General features: G+C 63.1%; 8 protein-coding genes across 8 annotated transcripts; 3 read left to right on the top strand and 5 right to left on the bottom strand.

Annotated features, from left to right (window-relative positions):
* Positions 1-786: 786 nt before the first annotated feature.
* Positions 787-2,548, bottom strand: GGTG_13040 (hypothetical protein; the record flags this gene model as incomplete). The annotated part of the gene is made up of 5 exons (XM_009230942.1): positions 2,159-2,548; positions 1,994-2,090; positions 1,872-1,914; positions 978-1,779; positions 787-823 (listed from the first exon to the last, which is right to left on the bottom strand). The coding sequence occupies exons 1-5, from the start codon at positions 2,284-2,286 to the stop codon at positions 787-789; spliced, it is 1,107 nt and encodes a 368-aa protein (XP_009229206.1). The 5' UTR covers positions 2,287-2,548.
* Positions 2,549-2,834: 286 nt separating this feature from the next.
* GGTG_13041 (hypothetical protein) lies at positions 2,835-4,151 on the top strand. Its single transcript, XM_009230943.1, has 2 exons — positions 2,835-3,221; positions 3,323-4,151. Exons 1-2 carry the CDS (start codon positions 2,991-2,993, stop codon positions 4,085-4,087), a joined length of 996 nt encoding a protein of 331 aa, XP_009229207.1. The 5' UTR covers positions 2,835-2,990; the 3' UTR covers positions 4,088-4,151.
* Positions 4,152-4,839: 688 nt separating this feature from the next.
* Positions 4,840-11,288, top strand: GGTG_13042 (hypothetical protein; the record flags this gene model as incomplete). The annotated part of the gene is made up of 5 exons (XM_009230944.1): positions 4,840-5,216; positions 5,341-6,592; positions 6,687-7,049; positions 7,108-9,543; positions 9,643-11,288. The coding sequence occupies 5 exons, from the start codon at positions 4,840-4,842 to the stop codon at positions 11,074-11,076; spliced, it is 5,862 nt and encodes a 1,953-aa protein (XP_009229208.1). The 3' UTR covers positions 11,077-11,288.
* Positions 11,289-12,091: 803 nt separating this feature from the next.
* Positions 12,092-12,866, top strand: GGTG_13043 (hypothetical protein; the record flags this gene model as incomplete). The annotated part of the gene is made up of 1 exon (XM_009230945.1): positions 12,092-12,866. The coding sequence occupies exon 1, from the start codon at positions 12,117-12,119 to the stop codon at positions 12,864-12,866; it is 750 nt and encodes a 249-aa protein (XP_009229209.1). The 5' UTR covers positions 12,092-12,116.
* A 294-nt stretch (positions 12,867-13,160) lies between these two features.
* On the bottom strand, positions 13,161-13,655 carry GGTG_13044 (hypothetical protein; the record flags this gene model as incomplete). The annotated part of the gene is made up of 1 exon (XM_009230946.1): positions 13,161-13,655. One exon carries the CDS (start codon positions 13,653-13,655, stop codon positions 13,161-13,163), a length of 495 nt encoding a protein of 164 aa, XP_009229210.1.
* A 169-nt stretch (positions 13,656-13,824) lies between these two features.
* On the bottom strand, positions 13,825-15,890 carry GGTG_13045 (amidohydrolase). The gene has a single exon (XM_009230947.1). The coding sequence runs from the start codon at positions 15,790-15,792 to the stop codon at positions 14,149-14,151; it is 1,644 nt and encodes a 547-aa protein (XP_009229211.1). The 5' UTR covers positions 15,793-15,890; the 3' UTR covers positions 13,825-14,148.
* On the bottom strand, positions 15,829-17,345 carry GGTG_13046 (hypothetical protein). The gene has a single exon (XM_009230948.1). The coding sequence runs from the start codon at positions 17,108-17,110 to the stop codon at positions 16,658-16,660; it is 453 nt and encodes a 150-aa protein (XP_009229212.1). The 5' UTR covers positions 17,111-17,345; the 3' UTR covers positions 15,829-16,657.
* Positions 17,346-17,554: 209 nt separating this feature from the next.
* On the bottom strand, positions 17,555-18,502 carry GGTG_13047 (hypothetical protein; the record flags this gene model as incomplete). The annotated part of the gene is made up of 1 exon (XM_009230949.1): positions 17,555-18,502. One exon carries the CDS (start codon positions 18,500-18,502, stop codon positions 17,555-17,557), a length of 948 nt encoding a protein of 315 aa, XP_009229213.1.
* Between the last annotated feature and the right edge of the window lie 360 nt (positions 18,503-18,862).

Raw genomic sequence — 18,862 nt, forward strand, 5'->3', positions numbered from 1 at the left:
CGGACGGCGCCGCGAGCTGCGCCGCCGACAGCGGCTGCCCGGCCGCCGCCGCCGCCAGCGACTCGAAGATGCCCAGGTCGCCCGCGAGCTTGACCAGGGCCAGTTGCCGGCTGGCGTTGAGCAGGCGCAGCAGCGTGTCGGTCGGCGTCTCGAGCTCCTCGGCCGACTCGTGCAGGGACGTCATCAGGCCTTGCCTCGTGTGCTCGTCCAGCGCGGCCGGGGCGCGAGGGTCCTCGGACGCCAGGAGCCCTGCCAGAGTGCTTGGAGGCTGCGCCTTGTTGGGACCATGTCCATTGGTGTGACCATTGGTGTGACCGTTTGTGTGACCGTTGGTGCCGTGGCCGTTGGTTGTCGCGTACATGGTTCCAGTGCCGCCGTGGCCGTTCTGCTCGAGCTTGCCAGCGTTCCTGGCCTCACCGTTGAGGAACGACAGCTTGTCATGACCCGTGAACGTAACCGGGGCCTTCTTGGCCGGGGCTAGCCCCAGCTTTCCGCGCTCCAGCCGAGGCGCGAGCCCGTCGACCGAGTCGAGGGCGAAGTTGTCAATGTCGAGAATGTCCTCGGGCCGGACCATGCGGCGGCCCTTGAGCGTCTGGAGAATCGCCCGCTCCTCGGGCGTGAGCTTCTCCTCGAGCTCGGCGAGCGCCCTGCTGTTGGCCTCGTCGTGCGCGTCGCCGTCGAGGCCCAGGCTCTTGAGCTTGGCCACGAGCGCCTCCTTCTCCTCGAACGACACGTGGGCAAAGGCGCGGAAGCAGAACTCGATCGTCTTGGAGACCTCGGCCTGCGTCAGGCCGCGACCCTGAGCGTCGGCGTCGGCGGTGCCCTGGATCACGGGGCGGAACAGGTTAAAGGCGCGCTCGAAGCTCTGCTCGTCAAAGTCGTGCAGCACGGGCTGGTCGGCCGAGCGGATCTGCTTGAGCGCGCTCGACACCACCACCAGGAAGCGCGTGTAGCTCTCGGCCGTTTTCTTGTCGTACCACGACGCCGCCGTCGCCTCGTCGCAGTCCCCGCGCAGCACGGCCGCGATGGTCGTGGCAGCCGCCAGGCCGCCCGCCAGCGCCAGGTGCACGCCCGACGAGAAGAAGGGGTCGATGAAGGAGCCCGCGTCGCCCACGATGCGCGCCCCGGGCAGCGCGTACCGCGACGCGCTGTACGACCAGTCCGACGCCGACTTGACGTCCGACACCATCTCGGCCTTGGAGAGGAGCGCCCGGATGCCCGGCACCAGGTCGAGGCTCTGCTCGTAGAGGCCGCGCGCTGACGGCTCGGCCATGGCGCGCTTCTTTTCTGTCGCAATGTCCTGGTTCTGCACCACGCCGACCGAGTGGGTGCCGTTGTGCAGCGGGATGAACCATACCCAGCCGCTCGCGTCCTTTAGGGCCTCAAAGTACGGCGCGCCCTCCTTGTGCGTGCCCACGGCGTGCGTCCCGCCGCCTTTCCAGTAGGCCCAGCTCGCGACGTTCTTGAGCCCCTGGTTGTAGTGGCGGTTCTTCATGTACTTTGTGCTGAGCAGGCCCGCCCGGCCCGACGCGTCCACGAGGTAGCGGAACGAGATGGCCCCGGAGCTGCCGTCCTTGCGGCTCCAGGTCGCCGACACTGGGCGCCCCAGTTCCTCCTCGGGGGAGCTCGGGGGGCTAAACTCGACCGACGTCACCTTTGTCGCGTCAAACGTCTTGACGCCGCACGACGCCGCGTGTTTGAACATGATCTCGTCGGCCTCGGACCGCACCACGTTCCAGGCGTACCCCTCGGGTCCGCCGGCGGCGACAAAGTCGGTATCTACAAGAGGCGAGGAAGCTGTTAATAATTATGGTTGTGGTTTTCGTCTTGCTCCGCAAATACAGTCGGCCGTGTTGCGCGGAAAGACGTACAAGACTCTGGCCTGGCCCAGTTGAGGCGGAAAGCACCCCCTTTCTGCCATGATGTATTAGTAGAGGCACCGACTCGGCTTTCACGGGCAAGTTTTTGCTCGTGCTTGTTCGTTGGAGCTCACCTTGATATTGAACCCGTGAGCATTGAACTTTTCATATCCGTCGATGAACTTGAGGAAATGCCGCATCGAGGGGAGCATGCTTTCGCCAATGTGGTATCTGCGAGTACGTGGTTTATTAGTCCTCCAACTCCACCGTCGCCCGAAACTACATCATAGCAGACGAACCTTGGGAACTTCTCCGACTCCAGGAGCACCACATCGATGCCCTCTCGCGCTAGGGCTGCCGAAGCATAGGACCCCCCGGGCCCACCGCCCACCACCAGGACAGTGCAGCTCTGTGGAACACTCGCCATTTTCGCAAGGTCGCGGAGGACAAGGTTTTCAAGGGGACTGAAGGTGACTGAGAAGATACCAAAGAAGTTAATACCCAGAGGAAGACCGCGATGGACCTACAATGCACACCGGGCGCCTCGACAAGATCACAGCAAGAACACATCAAGCATATAATATCCAAAATCGCAAATCTGCACCTCGGGTTTGTCGACTTCATCATCGAGGTGTGCTCGGCTCGGGCCATGGCAAATGCAAATTGTAGCTGCTAGTAAGACGACTTGCATGTCTCGGTCGATTGCGTCGGAGGGTTTTCGGGCAATTTTTTTTGCTGCAGCCGCGTGTAAGCCCATAGAATTTCACGGAACCCGAACCACGTTGACTCAATAATACCAGGTACCTTGCAGTTACGCACTTTACGCGCCCATGCCGGCACAAGAAGAGGCCTCTGTGAGAATATCACGTCAGCAAAGTGACATCATCCGCCCCTAATGGTTCCTCCGTAGGAGCACATATAGCATTTGTGTCATGAACGCGTAGTAGGCAGGTATCGGGTTACATAATGGGCAAAGGCTTAACAAACTATCGAGCTCAACAAGTAAACAGTTTCATACTGAAATCTACACGTTAGGATGAATAAAATTCCAGTCAACTGGTGGCTGCAGTAGTTCCAGTGTCAGCATTACAAGCTCAAAAAACTTTCAGCCCTTTCGTCCTGGCATTCCTGATGCCTTCCTCAAGCAGCAAACCCCAGGGATTTTACTCTTCCGCCTTTTGGGAAGACTACCTGGCGACGCAGCACAGCAAATTGCCCGAGCTTGGCCATGTATCAGAGCACTGCGGCTCCAAACGCGTCGTCCGCTTCCTCGGCGGGAACCCGGGCCACATGCAGCTCCAGGGGACCAATACATATCTTGTCGGCACCGGGAGGATAAGAATCCTCATCGATACAGGCGAGGTGAGGTGCACTTTGGACAATACCGTCGGCGGGTTTCTTTTGATGTCACCTGGAGACCGCACACTGCACTACTAACCACAACGACCTAGGGCTCGTAACAGGGTCGTGCGTCGTGGATAATAAACCTAACAGGGTACCTCGACGACCACGACATCTCCATCTCGCACGTGCTGCTGACGCACCGCCACGGCGACCACACGGGCGGCCTGGCCGACCTGCTGCTGCGGGACCCGGACGTTCTCGTGCACAAGAACGAGCCCGAAGGCGACGGCCAGCGCCCGATCCGGGACGGGCAGCGGTTTAGCGTCGAGGGCGCCACGCTGCGGGCGGTGCTGACGCCAGGCCACAGCTCGGACCACGCGTGCTTCGTGCTCGAGGAGGACGGCGCCCTCTTCACGGGAGACGCCGTGCTGGGTCACGGCTACAGCGTCGCCGAGGACCTGGGCGCCTACACGGCGAGCCTGGCGCGGATGCGGGCGCTGGGCTGCGGGGGGCCCGGGTACCCGGGCCACGGGGAGTGGATCAAGAACCTGCCGCGCGTCCTGGACATGTACGTGGCGCAGCGGCGGGCGAGGGAGAGGAGGATCTGCGCGGTGCTGGCGGACGCGGCGGCGGCGGCGGCTGTCGGACACCATCAGGGGGTCGCCACTGCTGCTGCCATGGGTGGGGGAAACGGCGGCCTAACTGTGGAGGACGTAGGGGTGCGTATCTACGGAGAGGCGGCTAGGAGCCCGGGTGCGTTCGATGCTGCGCTGAGGCCGCTGTTGGATCAGGTTTTGCACATGCTGGCCGACCATGGCAAGGTTGGATCTCGGCTGGTTGGATCGGGCCAGACCAGGCACTGGTTCGTCACGCCCGGCATGTAGTTGATAGTTTAGGAGTTCATACGGAATGTTGATGGCGAGCCAGACTTTAGCAGCCCATACGTGCGTCTTTGGTGCTCTGCCATTGTGTGAGGTAGGCCCGATCCAGGCACGAGATTTTTCGTGCTGCAACTAGAACAACAACAACAACAACAACCACCAAGGCTTTCTCCCACCTCTTTTGGGCGGCGGCCCTCCGGACCGGCCGACCTCCCACGGCTAGCAAGTCAGCCTTGACTGCAGGATAATCTACCGATCCCCATTCGGCTGCACATGAAGAACGCTAGCAACCTGGCTTGGGTGCCACAATATGACTCTTCTCCGCTGACCTAGTTGCCTTTCCAGAAAATCCCCCGACTCGGATTCCGAGCTATTGTGCCGATGTTCGGTATACCCAATGGGGGAGATTGATGAATGTAACCCGTTTGGAACCTTTGCGAAAGTTTCTGCATCCTTGTGGCGAAGCGGATCACGCTTGATATTGGCGTATACAACAAAGAAATGGCATACACTGGCACACTCTGATGCAGTGCTGACACGTGGAAACACAGTAGGCTCGAGTGTACGAGGGCTGGGCTCGATATGTGGATTGTGGCGCGAAATACGGAAAGAGAAAACATATGATGATCGCCCGTCTCTCGCAGGACGGACCAGACATAACCGCTCGCCAACATCACACAGTCCTCACGACAATGGACAGCAGCAACAGCGGCAGAAACTCACCCACCCCCTCGCATTCCACCGCCGCGGCAGACATGGCGGGCAGCAGGCTTCCCGCAGAGGACGACGGCGGCAGCAACAGCAGCAGCAGCAGCAGCAGTGCCGCCGCCGTAGGTCTCATCGTCTTCAGCCACGAGCTCCCCGGCGGCGACTCGGTCCAGGACCTGCTGCGCAGGCTGCACCGGCACGCCAAGCGGCCGCGGCACGGCCTCCTAGCGCGGTTCCTGCGCGAGTGCGTCGCGGTCCTGAGGCACGAGGCGCAGGCCCTCCCGCGGGACGAGCGCGCGCCGGCGCCGCCGTTCAGCGACGTGGCGGCGCTGGGCTCGTGCTGGGAGGCGCTGCGGCGCGGGCCCGTGGGCGGCGCGTGGGAGGGCGCCATGGTGTGTCTGTACCACTTGGCCGTGTTGATTGGGTAAGGAAGAGGCTGTCCTGCCGTGGACATACATCCCCCCTTTGTGACATTGGTACGTGGCAACAGAATCATGAAGGCCCCGTCAACTAACCGCACAAACATACACACACACACACTGAAACAGTCACCACGAAGCGACCGACCAGCCATATCACAGTCAAGATTCTGCACCACCGTGCCTGGTAGGGGTCAGCATCGGCTTGTTTTCGGCGGCGGCCGTCGCCGTATCCCCTACCCTCACCGATCTCGTCTCGTGCGGTGCCGAGGCCGTTCGGATGGCCTTTGTATTTTGCCGGCACGTCGGCCGCGTCTCCCAGCTGCTCGAGACCACCATCCCCACCACGCCCGGTCGCAGCCCGAGCTGGGCATCCGTCATCATCGGGCTACCGGCCGACGTGGTGCAGGCGGAGCTGGACCTCTTCAACAACGGCGCTGAGCAGCAGGCGGGCCGACAAGGCGACGACGGCGACGATGACGACGATGGCGGCATGGCGACGGCGCTGACGCGCGTCAGCATCAGCCACGTGGATCACGGGTCGGTGGGCGTCACGGGCACCCCCTCGCGCCTGGCCGAGCTGTTCGCCAAGTCAAAGCCCCTGGGCGCCTCGCGGCACGCGGCGCTGCCCATCTCGGGCGGGCTCTGCCACGTGCCGCACGTCTACGGCGACGACGACGTGCGCGCCGTGCTCCGGGCGGCCCGCGTGGGGGAGCGTTGGGGCCGCGGCAACCGCCGTCGGGTCGTGCGGCCGCTGCTGTCGCCGCACACCGGGAGCCCCTTCGAGGCCGCCGACGCCGCGGGGCTGATTGAGGAGATCTGCGCCGAGGCCCTGACCAAGCCCCTGTTCTTCGACAAGGTGGCCGAGGGCGCGGCGGCGCAGACGCTGCGCAGCCTGGACGAACGCGAACTCGCAGCGGCAGGCACGCAGCCGTCGCGTCTCGGCGTGCTGCACTACCGGACGTCGGTCGTCTCGGACGGCATCGTGGCGGCCGTGGAGGGGCGGCTGCTGTCGTCTCGGGCCGTCGTCGTGCAGCGCCAGGACGTCGTCGACTGGGTCGTGCAGCAAGAACGTGGCGGCGAGGTGGGCATGGGTCGAGATCACCTGGTCGGCAACCCGGGCTCGCCGCAGGACTCCAAGCTAGCCGTGGTCGGCATGGCGTGCCGCATGCCGGGCGATGCCGACACGCCCGACAAGTTCTGGGAGCTGCTGGTGCAAGGCCGCGACACCCTAGCCGAGGTGCCCCCTGACCGGTTCGACCTCGACGCGCACTTCGACCCGGCCATGAAGGCTGAGAATACAGTAAACACACGGTTCGGAAATTTCGTATCCGGCCCGGGCCTTTTCGACGCGGGATTCTTCAACATGTCGCCCCGAGAGGTTGGATCTCCCCTCCCCTGAGATTGCTGTAGTCTGTGTGGCCAGTTGGCTCCAACTCCCCGAGCAAACACTGAGAAAGAACAAAAAAAAACAGGCACAGCAGACAGATCCCATGCAGCGTCTAGCACTAGTAACGGCGTACGAGGCGCTCGAGATGGCGGGCTTCGTGCCGGGCCGCACGGCGTCGTCGCACGCCTCGCGCGTCGGCACCTACTACGGCCAGGCCAGCGACGACTACCGCGAGGTCAACGCGAGCCAGAAGATTGGCACCTACGGCATCCCCGGCACCGAGCGGGCGTTTGGGAACGGCCGCATCAACTACTTTTTCAACTTCCAGGGCCCCAGCTTCAACGTGGACACGGCCTGCTCGAGCGGCCTGGCCGCGGTCTATGCGGCCTGCTCGGCGCTGTGGGCGGGCGAGGTCGACACCGTGGTGGCTGGGGGTTTAAACGTCATCGTAAGTGTTGTTTTGCGTTTCTTTGCTTGCCAAACCCGCGAGACTGACCAACCCAAAGACCAGCCCCGACATATACTGCATGCTGGGTAAGGGTCACTTCCTGTCCCCGACGGGCCAGTGCAAGGTCTGGGACGCCGGGGCGGACGGCTACTGCCGGGGCGACGGCGTGGGCTCCGTGGTGATAAAGCGGCTTGAGGATGCGCTGGCAGACAATGATGTGGTCCTGGCCACCATCCTGGCCGGCGCGACCAACCATTCGTCCGAGAGCGTGTCCATCACGCAGCCTCACGCCGCCATCCAGAAGAACAACTACCAGCGCGTCATGGACCGGGCTGGTGTTGATCCCCTGGACGTCAGCTACGTCGAGCTGCACGGTACGGGTACACAGGTTGGTGACGCGGTCGAGTCCGAGTCGGTGCTCGACTTTTTTGCGCCGGACCATTCTCGGCAGGGGCAGGACCAGCATCTGGCACTGGGGGCACTCAAATGTAATATAGGCCATGGTGAGGCCGCCGCCGGCATTGCTTCGTTGATCAAGGTGCTCTTGATGTACCGCCATGGCGTCATCCCCCGACACATTGGCATCAAAACCGCGGTCAACCCCGTGGTGGCGCGCCACCTGGCCGGCCGCAACGCCGGAGTCGCCTTCGAAAACAAGCCCTGGACCGCCCCAGACGGCGGCGACGGCAAGCGCTATTCCATCGTCAACAGCTTTGGCGCCCACGGCGGCAACACGACTCTCCTGCTCGAGGACGGCGCACCGCCGGCGGCATCGCTCCATCACCAAGGCGGCGACGGCGGCGACGACGACGGCCGCCACGAGGTCGTCTGCATCTCGGCCAAGAGCAAAGCCTCGCTGCGCGGCAACGTCGCCGCCCTGCTCGGCTACCTGGACGCGAACCCGGACGCGCGGCTGAGGGACGTGGCCTACACGACGAGCGCGCGGCGCATGCACCACCACATCCGCGTCGCCGAGGCCGTCTCCAGCACGGCGCGGCTCGGGGACGTGCTGCGCGCCATGGCCGCCGACGACGCGGCCCTGGACGCCCATGCCTGCCACGTTGCGAGACAGGGCAGGAAGAAGGTCGTCTTCGCCTTCTCGGGCCAGGGCTGCTTCTACCGCGGCGCCGCCGCGGCGCTGTGCGAGCGGTCACCCGACTTTGCGCGTCTAGTGCTCGAGCTGGACCGCGTCGTTGTCCAACTAGGCTTCCCGTCGGTGCGCGCGGCCGTCGTTGAGAACAAGACGGACGGCAGCCTGGTGGAGAGTGATGTCGGCGGCAGCGACCTGAGCCCCCTGGTCGCCCAGCTCGCGCTGGTGGTGTTACAGATCGCCCTGGCGCGATACTGGGCGCTCCTCGGCATCACGCCCGACGCCGTGGTTGGCCACAGCCTGGGCGAGTACGCGGCGCTGTGCGCGGCCGGCGTGCTGTCGGCCGCCGACGCGCTGTTCCTGGTCGGCCGCCGCGCCCAGCTGACGGCCGCGCGCGCCCGCGGCGGCGCCGGGAGCCACGCCATGCTGTCCGTGCGCGGGGTTTCGGCCGCCCAGCTCGCCGAGATGTATCCCCCCGAGAGGTTCGGCTACGAGGTGTCGTGCCTCAACGGCCGCGCCGACACCGTCGTCAGCGGGCCCCGGGACGCCCTCGTCGCCCTGCGCGACGCCACCCTGCTGGAGGAAAAGAAGGCCGCCACGGGGCTCAAGTGTGTCCTCCTCGACGTGCCGTACGCGTTCCATTCCGCCCAGATGGACCCCGTCCTCGCCGACTTTGAAGCTGCGGCCCGTCGCCGCGTCACGTTCAAGCGCCCGCAAGTGCCCGTCATCTCGCCGCTTTTGGGCCGGTGCGTGTTGCCGTCCGAGGCGCACGTTATCAACGAGACGTACCTGCGGCGCGCCGCCCGCGAGCGAGTCGACTTTGTGTCCGCCGTTGCCGCCGCCGCCGCCGCGGGCCTGGCCGACGACGGCTCGGTCTGGCTCGACATCGGGCCGCACCCCGTCTGCTCGACCTTTGTCCGAAACTGCCGCCAAGAGCAAAAGGAAGAACCGGCCGCCGTCACCGCCCTCCCATCCCTCCGCAGGGGCGACGACTCCCTGGCCGCCTGGAGCAGCACTCTGGCCGCGCTGCACCGCCTGGGGCTGCCTGTCGCGTGGGACGAGTACTTTTCGCGTCGGGGCCATGGCGAGTGTTCGAAAGCGCCACAGCTACTGCACCTCGCCACGTACTGCTGGAACAACAAAAACTACTGGATACCCTACGAGGGCACGTGGACGCTTGACAAGGCCGACCCCGCCGCTGCTGCTGAGATGCACAGGCAAAGGACGAGTAGGCGGCAGCCTGCTGGCGAGGTTCCCTTCCTCACCTCGTCCGTCCAGCGGGTTGCCTTTGAGGACGTCGGCGAGAAGACGGCGCGCTTGACGGCCATTTCCGACCTGAGGCACCCCCACCTGCTCGGGGCAGCGACGGGACACAAGATCCACGGGAGGAGCGTATTGACAGCCGTAAGTGCAAAGAAAAGAAGGGGAAGAAATGAAAAAGGAATCCTCACCACCTGGTCTCGAATCTGTTGCTAATCAGTTTCTGTTTGTCTGTCTGCTCAGAGCATCTGGGCCGACATCTGCCTCACCGTCGGCGAGCATGCGTACAAGCGACTAGTCCCAAATGCCACAGGGGTTCTCATGGACGTCAGGGACATGAGGGTCGTCGCGGCGCAGCTGATCGCCGAGGAGGAGAACGACGGCGACCCCGCCGCCTCGCCGCCAGCCCAGCAGCTCATACGGATCGAGGCGGGGCTGGACCTCTCGCTCGGCCGGACAAACGTCGGTCTGTGGACGTGCAGGGCCGACGGGTCCCGCGACCCGGCAGACCGCGCCTTCGCGACGGCCGTGGTGTGGTACTACCCAGACGACGGCACGGCGGCCATGGCGCGCCAGGATTGGGCCGCCGAGTGGCGGACTGCCGCGCACCTGGTGGGCTCGCGCATTGACGCCCTGTGGGATTCCACGACGGCGGCGGCGACGGGCTCTGGGGAGGCAGGCGGCGGGGCGAGCACCAGCACCAGCAGCGCGCTATCCAACCGGGCGACGTACGAGCTGTTCGCCAATATTGTCGACTACGGCCCGCAATACCGGGCCATGCGGCGCGTCGCGCTCGACCCGGACGCGCTCGAGGCCGCCGCCGACGTGACACTCGACGACGACCGGCACGGCGACTGGCGCACCCCGCCGCACTGGATCGACGGCGCCTTCCAGCTTGCCGGCCTGGTCATGAACTCGTTCGGCGACCCCGCGGCCGGCAGCCCCGCGCGCGACTTCTTCTTCATCACGCCCGGCTGGCGGCGCCTGCGGCTCCTAGAGCCGCTCAGGGGCGGGGTCGGCGCCGGCTATCGCAACTACGTCCGCATGGCCCCCGAAGCGGGCGGAGCGTCGTACGTGGGAGACATATACCTGCTGCGCGGCAAGACCGTGGTGGGCCTTTGCGAGGGCATTGAGTTCAAGCGCGTGCCGCGGGCCTTGATGGCAGTCATGTTCCCCCGAAGAGGCGGCCGGCGCGGCGGGGGAGGCGCCAAGAGCAGCAATGGCGGCGGCATCCGCAATCACCCCCTACCCACTACCATCAACTACGGCGCCGGCACTGCAGCAGCAGGAGGTCATGCTCCTAGCCCAAAGGCAGCACCGCCCATCGAAGCCGCCACGCCCACAGCCGCGGGCACAGCTGAGACAGAGTCCATAATCGTCACACCTCCCTCTTCGACTGCCAGCGATGGCGCGACAGGAGCTGGAGAAAAGCAGCACCAACACCCCCACGTGGCCGCCTCGATGCGGCTCATCGCCCGTGAGACGGGCCTGGATGCCGAGGACATGCGCCCCGAGACGGCATTCGCCGACGTCGGCGTCGACTCGCTCATGTCGCTCACGCTGGCCGACAAGCTCCAGGCGGAACTGGGAGTTCCCGTCAAGGCGTCGCTGTTCCTCGAATGCGCCACCGTCGCGGACCTGGAAAGGTGGCTGATGAAAGTAGGAACCCATGCGTGATTGGTAGAAATGTCGATGGAGCAGGATAATTTTCCCAGCTTCAATGCTGTCGGCACACTACCACTTTTCGCGGAGCGCTTTCCAGAATTTTGCTATGCATGGTCGTTTTTCAGAATTTTGCCATCCACTAGCGTTTTTGAACACAATTGCTATCCACTAGCATTTTTGAACACAATTGCTATCCACTAGCATTTTTGAACACAATTGCCATCCACTAGCATTTTTGAACACAATTGCCATCCACTAGCATTTTTGAACACAATTGCCATCCACTAGCATTTTTGAACACAATTGCCATCCACTAGCGTTTTTGAACACAATTGCCATCCACTAGCGTTTGCCATGCAACGGCAATTTTCAGAATTTTGCCATGCAAAGGCGTTTTTCAGAATCTGGCCGTGCCGTTTCCAGGCTTTAGCCTTTAGCTTGTCCAATCAGGAATTTTCAGAATTTGGGGTTTTTTCCGCCGCAAAACAAGGCGGCTGAGTACCACGCTCAAGCTCAATGTCTTCAGACTCTGGTCGGGGCTTCCCGTACCTACCCATTCCTTACCTTGCCCGATTGGAGGCATGTGTTAGAGGATGCCCCTGTGAATTTGCGCATATGGCCAAGGTCAAAAACACGCGCTGTCAAAAACTGAAAAATCTATGCACAACGTATTATTGGGCCTCCACACGCCTTGGCACCCGCCCGTACCTGCCGTTGATACGTCATCTTGGATTGCCAGAAAATACCAGAGAAAACGGTACACAATTCGTATCTTTTATTGATACCATGCCTCACCCTTCACCGCGATGGCCATTTTTGTTACCGGGAATGAACCCCCAGACTTGGGCGTCGCTGACTGGAGATTTTCCTGAGCCCCGATGTGGTGGTTGCTTCCAGGCAACCTTGCTGAAGCCACGCTATAATCCCAAATCGTCCAACACAGCTCGACGACGCCAGACACAACACCGGGACGAACGCCCACGTGGACACAGCCATGCAGAACATAATTCATTATTTGACCCTAGGGGCTTGGCCCGGATTCCGCCGTGCCCATGCTAGGAGGCTCGTGGTGTGACAGTTCGCATCGACAGTTCGCATACCGCCATCCCCCTCTCTCGCATCATGCGTATAAAGATCCCACCATGCAGCCATTCTCGGATCGGATGGGAGAGTGGCCACGAGCACGGCAGCCATCTACAAATACATTGTTCCAGGCGGAAAAGGTTAGCTGCACTGCCATCCACCTCTTCCTCCCTCGACCAAAGACCACACCCTGGTCCTACTCTATCACCATTCAAATGGATAACAACGGGGATTCCCACGCTGCCCGGGGCCAAGAGGTCAGACCCGCCACACGCGCAGGAGAGAACCAACACAGCGCAAGAGGCCAAGAAAGTCCGGCCACAGCCCAGCATTTCGCAGACTCCGACGCAACACACTCGGCTCAAGACAACGACGAGCCTCGCCTTCCTGAGCGACCCCATGGCCACCAAGCCGGCTACGACCAGGAGGCGGGGCTCGGCGCCCACGGCTCCTCGGACGGCTGCCGCATCACCAGCCCGGCCATCGCCGCGTGGCTCAACCAAGGCATCAAGGACGACCCTTACCACACCCTCCAGTCCGACACTGATGCGCCTTGGGTCGAGTGGCCGGCGGAGCCTGTGCCTGTCGACGGCAACACCCCGGACCAGTGGAGCGTGGCGGCTGCGGCTGGGGACCCCGACCCAGAGGAGGGGGGACGCCGGCGCCGCCTTGGCGCGAGGAGGCGCGGGGGAGGCAGGCGGGACGCTCGCCGCGAGTGAGCGGATACGACATCAAGGCCATGGGGCGCTTTGTATGCTGGAGGGAAAGAGCACGTCATTGGGCTTCGAGGGGGTGAGGCGATAAATGGTGTTATGCATGCAGGTGTTTGTGGTTGGGAGCGGGCATCGAAGGAGGACTCATCAGCAAGCAGAGGACGAAGGGACAGATGTGGTTATTTTCAAGCTTTATATTCGCAACATAGGGTATCTCGGGTACAATGTTCGGCTTCAAACATCGCTTATGAACACGTCGACTCGCAAAGTGGGGGGTCATATCGGCCAGAATGACCAGCTTCAAACATCGATCATCACCACGTCCCCATCCTTGTCCAGGGCCATGGGGTTAGGGACGTCGTCGTCAGTGTCCAGGACCATGGTGTTAGGGAAATCGTCGTCAGTGTCCAGGACCATGGGGTTAGGGACGTCGTCGCCAGTGTCCTGGGCGGGCTCGTTTGCACAGCCAACCTCCTTTGCCGATTCGTCAATACTGACATCCTTCTCGGCAACCGCCTGGGTGCCCTCCTCAGTCTCCCCTGATCCGTCGGCACTAGTAAGCCTTTTGGCGGCCACCTGGGCGTAGGGGTCAGTGTTCCACGAGGATTCTTTGGCAAAACGGTGGGCGCTGTCGTTGGTCTCCCTCCCGGATCCGTTGTCAATGCCAGCATCCCTGGCGATCGCCTGGGCACCCCTGGTGGCCAGAGTTTGGAGGAATGCGGCATTCTCGGCGGGGGTCAGGTTACCCACAACGCCAGACAGGATGTCACCGAGGGTGGGCGTGCTGGAATGCATCTTCAAGGCGGGAAGCGTTGAGAGTCGTGGTGGTGAAGGAAAGAAGGATTGAATATCGTGTCTTTCTTGCGCCACGGGACTCGACGCTGCCTTGAATCAGGATTGCCGCACGGAACTTACTTGAAGCTGCTTTGGATAGAGATGTTGTAGAGTGTTGTGAAGATGCTGACTGTGAGGGAAGACAAGATGGAATTACAGGGTTATGCTCAACGGTTTATATACACGGCAGTTCTGGGTAGATGACCATTGTATCGGTTGATGGTCTTTGTCGAGGGTCGTTCAGGGCCAGGCATTGTCAGGGTCAGGCATTGTCCTGTGACGCTTCGAATAATGGCAGAATCGCCATTATCCAGCTCAATGGGCCTTGTGATCCTTTCCCGGAGATGGCTTTGATCAGCACGAGCAATGCCGCTGCCCGAGTCTGCGGCGCCCATTCTCCAAACAAAGCCGACCAAAGAAACCCACCCGCTCGAGACAGAGAACGAACACCACCTCACGCCGGAGCCTCGTACACCCTCGCGCCCTCAAACCACGTCTCCAAGATGCGCGCGCCAAGCAGCTCCTCGGGCTCCCAGCGCATGTCCACGACCACAAAGTCGGCCTTCTTGCCCGCCTCCAGGCTCCCCGCGACGCCGTCCAGGAAGCACGAGTACGCGGCGCCGCGCGTGGCCGCCGCCGCCGCTTGGCACAGGTCCAGCGCAAAATTCGCATTCACGGCGTCGTGCGCGCCCGGCTCGCGCGCCGACCGGCGCGTCGTGGCGACGTACAGGTTCTGCAGTGGGTGGTTGGGCGCCGTGGGCGCGTCGGTGCCTAGGGCGAGGGTCGCGCCCCCCTCGGCGAACTCGCTGTACGCAAAGGCGCGCGCGCACCGCGCCGAGCCCAGCAGGCGCGGCCAGCCGCCAAAGGTGGCCGGGTCGGCGTGCACGGGCTGGACGGACGCGGTGACGCCGAGGCGGCCGAGGCGGGCGGCGTCCTCGGGGGTGGTCAGCTCGAGGTGCTCGACGCGCGGGCGGCGCGCCGCGGAACAGTGCGCCTCGATGGCGTCGAGGACGGTGGCGACGGTGCGGTCGCCGATGGCGTGCAGCGCGACCTGCAGGCCGGCGGCGTCGGCGGCGGCGACGACGGGGGCGAGCTGCGCGGGCGACCAGAGCGGGTCGACGGCGAGGGCGTTGTGGGCGTAGGGCTCGGTCAGGGAGGCGGTGCAGGCGTCGACGATGCCGTCGCAGACGACCTTGATGCCGACGACGCGGCAGTCGGGCGAGGTCGTCGAGTTGTAGAGCCTGTTGAGCTCCGCCGCGCGCGCGACCTGGGCCAGGTGCTCGGCCTCGGTCTTGGCGGGCTTGATGAGCCAGTAGGCGCTGATGCGCATGGGGACGGGCCCCCGGCGGCGCAGCTCCAGGACCGCGTCCCAGATGGTGTCGTCCATGGCCATGTCGATCATGCCCGTGTAGCCGGCGGCGTGGTAGGCGTCGACGGCGCCCCGGACGGCGGCCACGCGCTCGTCGAGCGACGCGATGGTGGCTAGGTGCGGCCACAGTAGCGAGAAGACGGCGGCCTCGGCCATCTCGCCCGTGGCTTTGCCGTCGGCGTCGCGGAAGATGGTTCCCCCCTCCGGGTCTTGCATGGCCTCGAGGCCCATCTCGGCGATGGCGGCGGCGTTGAGCCAGCCCGAGTGCAGGTCCTTGGAGTCTACGTAGATGGGGCGCGGGTCGAGGTCGTCCAGCATGGAGTGGTGGACGCCGTCGGGGGTCATGAAGCTCATCCAGCCGCTGGCCATGACGCGGGGGTCCGACGGGTGCGCCTCGGCGTGGGCCTTGATGGCGGCGCGTATGTCGGCCAGCGACTTGCACTTGTCCAGGTGCGCCTTTTGGAGGGTCTGGCCCATGGTCAGGATGTGCAGGTGGCCGTCGATGAAGCCGGGCAGCACCGTCTTGCCGCCAAGGTCTCGCGTCTGGACCGCGCCATCCCTTGCCTGGACAATCTCTGCATCGCTCTCGCTACCGACATGGCGGATTAGCCCGTCCCGCACAAGCATGCATGAGTGGAACGACGGTTGGGTGTCCTTGGTGTTTGGAGATTGGAATATCTTGCCGTTGACCAGCAATAGCGGACTAGTATCCGAAGGTGTGGGCGCCATTTTCTTAGCTGTGTGGTAGTGAATCGTAAATTACACCATATGTTGACCAAACGCGATGTGATATATAACCCCTCGATCCTCGAGACAAGCAATGTCCGCCCAATGTATGCATCTCTGATCAGTGAATGCGGGGTCGCTGTTTTGGGCACCGAGGCACGCTGGGCGGTGCGATAACGGACCAGCGAGTCAACGGTATCAACGGGTTGAGGCTAGCTCGGTCTTGGCTCCGAGTGCTGGTGGGTCCCTGCAGCTATGTGTCATTGACGTTTTGCGCGTACCTGAAAACCACTCTGTGTTTTTTGGACAGGGCGACAGGACAATATTTGCTTGGAAATACCATGGCACATTGGAACTCTGGCAGCAAAGAATAGACCCGAGGGTTTGTTCCCCTTCTTTCGAACGGGAAGAAGTGGCCAGCACAATCTGCTCTGGGATGATATTTCCAAAAGGGAATTTGGGGTATACAGGAAATACTGGTAATTTGAGGTACCAACTTTGGTGGAACGGGGCAAAAACAAGAGGTGTCAGCTTCCCGGCCATGTTCCGAGAAGAGTGGAACAAACCAAATGTTTCTCAGGTTGCAGATTCCTCTGCACCGTACTGAGTGCTGAGCTCCAGTCGAATACGCGTGCTAACAACGACAGCCAGGAAACTGAAACTGATTCGACTGAATCCAAGCACCAGACATGCCAACCTCGACGGTAAACGCCCCGGAAGACGAAGCAAGAGCTAATATAAGCATGGATGTGCCGCGGCGCTACCCTCTCAGGCGGTCCAGGGCGCTGTAGCAGATGCGGCGGCAGGACCTGCAGTGAGGATCCACGTTGACGTGTAGAGCATGGCCTGACTCGGAACATCCGCCTCTTCAACCGCGCATAGACGCCAGCGCCAGCTCGCCGACAAACACAGCGGCAGCAACCACGACGCCCCACGGCACCACGTCGGCGGCCAGCCGCCACAGGTGGACGAACCACACACGGTTCAGGTAGGTCGCCAGGCACGCCGCGCCGTCGGCGGCCACGAGGCAGACGTCGGAGACGCGGCGGCGGAAGACGAGGTCGCGCAGGTCGCGGGCGGTGAAGAAGCCGCGGTAGAGGACGAAGGCGGCGAACAGGAACACGACGACCTCGCGCAGGGACACGGACGTCGGGTCCTGCACGATGGCCGACGCGCGGCGCAGGCGCGCGCTGTGGAAGGTCGAGCGGCCCGGCGGGTTGGCGCCGCGCCGCGGGTTGTTGTACTGGTAGGCGCGCCCGTTGGCGCTGCGCGAGTTGGGGTCCGGGAACATGCCGACCGGGCCGCTGCCGCAGCAGGACATGGCGGGTGGTGTGGGAGGGGGTGGGTGAAGGCGGAAGAGGTAGGGTTGGAGGAGGTCGCTGGCGTGTCGTGGGCGCAGCCAAGTGTTGCGGGATGCTAGCAATGGGAGTCGGGACGGGGGACGCCGGTGCGGGTTTAGGGCGAACGGAATGTCAGGGAGTCCAAGATTTGGTGAGTCGAGAGTCTGATGGCGATGACAATGGAGATGGGGATGGCTCGACCAACGTGAATGAGCTGTGCTTCCATGACGCTAGGCAGCAGTCCAGGCGGTCTCACAAGGACATGCTGGCGGATTGAACCCCGCAATTTCCAGCACAGACTAAAGCCCACCTCAGGTGCTATCACTTTCATGTGGTGCAGCCACGAGGCAACGTAACGACAGAAGCTTGTATAAACCAGGTAGTATTTAATCTATAAAACATCAATAATACAGCCTCGCCATCCCCTACGAATACCGCCTCTGCTGTATCCCCTGGGGCGAAAACAAAAACAGCCCAGCCTTGAGCAGCTCGGGCACCTCTTCCTGCCGCCAGCCCGCCCTCGCCCCCGAGACGCTATAAAGCACGCCTTGGGCCTGCCCGTGGTCCAGACACTCCAACGGATCCGCGGCCGCCTGCCACCCCTCGCGCAGCGCCAGCGGCTCGACCTCGGCGCGCCAGTCCATGCACCCGCTCCCGTTGGCGGCGGCGCCCCAGGCCTGGAACCGGGCGCGCACCTCGGCGAGCATGGCGTCGCTGCGGTCCTTTGCGGCGGCCGTGTCGAAGCCGCGGTCGCTGCCGCGCGACCAGATCTCGAGGTCGTTTGCGTACATGCGCCGCAGCAGCTCCGTGGCGGCCTCGACGTCGTCACCGCCGACCGGCTCGGCCACATAGTCGCGCTCGCGCAGCTCCGTCTCGGTCACGGTCGGCGGGTAGTAGTAGTTGCGCAGCCTGCGCCCAAAGGCCTCGTCCGTCATGAACCCGTCCGGCGCGTCCGAGGCTGTCGGGCTGTCGGGGCCCGCCTCGGCGCCGCCGGCCCCCAGCGGCCGCCGCTCTTGCATGTCGTTGCTGCTGTTGTTGTCGCCCGGCAGCTCGGCCTGCGCGCTGAGGCCGAGTGAGCCCGTCCAGTAGCTGTAGATGAGGAAGCCGGCGAAGCAGGCGATGGCGATGGCGGACGTGATGCCGAGTACGACGGCCTCGATGGGGCTGTCACCTGCGAGCTTGCGGCCCGCGTTCTCGATGACGATGGCGTCGGCCGGCACCGAGCCCGGTGGCGCGTCCGCCAGGGTGCCGTTGAGCAACACGAGCTTCGCCGGGAACGGCGACAGGCCCCAGTCGGCCGTGCTGTTGTTCATGAGCTCAAGCCATATTGACCGGTTGCTGGTCGTGTATGGCTGGTCGTGAAACGAGTTCATCGTGTCTTGGTTTCTAGGGCAGTGTGGTTCGGGGCCTGTGCCAAAACGAAAGAGAAAAAAACGAAAAAACAATGCCTCCAACTTTGGACCGCGACGAAGAGCCAAACAGCACAACGTGATAAACAACAGTTGAAAATGGAGGCAGTCAAAGATGCCTTGATTCAAGACGGACGTGCCAGAGCAGCGTGTTGCATGGGCTTCCAAGGTCCAATTCCGGGGTCAAAATTCTGGAATCAACACCAGTCAGGCTCCGGTCCACGGATCGCATCACCCACGAGCCCCACTGGAACACGCCGTGGAGGTAACCCATTGGCAATCCAAAACGCCGATCCTGGCTGAAATAGGCTCTTCCGCTTGGGC

Source organism: Gaeumannomyces tritici (assembly GCF_000145635.1).
Source record: "Gaeumannomyces tritici R3-111a-1 unplaced genomic scaffold supercont2.10, whole genome shotgun sequence".
NCBI classification, from domain to species: Eukaryota; Fungi; Ascomycota; class Sordariomycetes; order Magnaporthales; family Magnaporthaceae; genus Gaeumannomyces; species Gaeumannomyces tritici.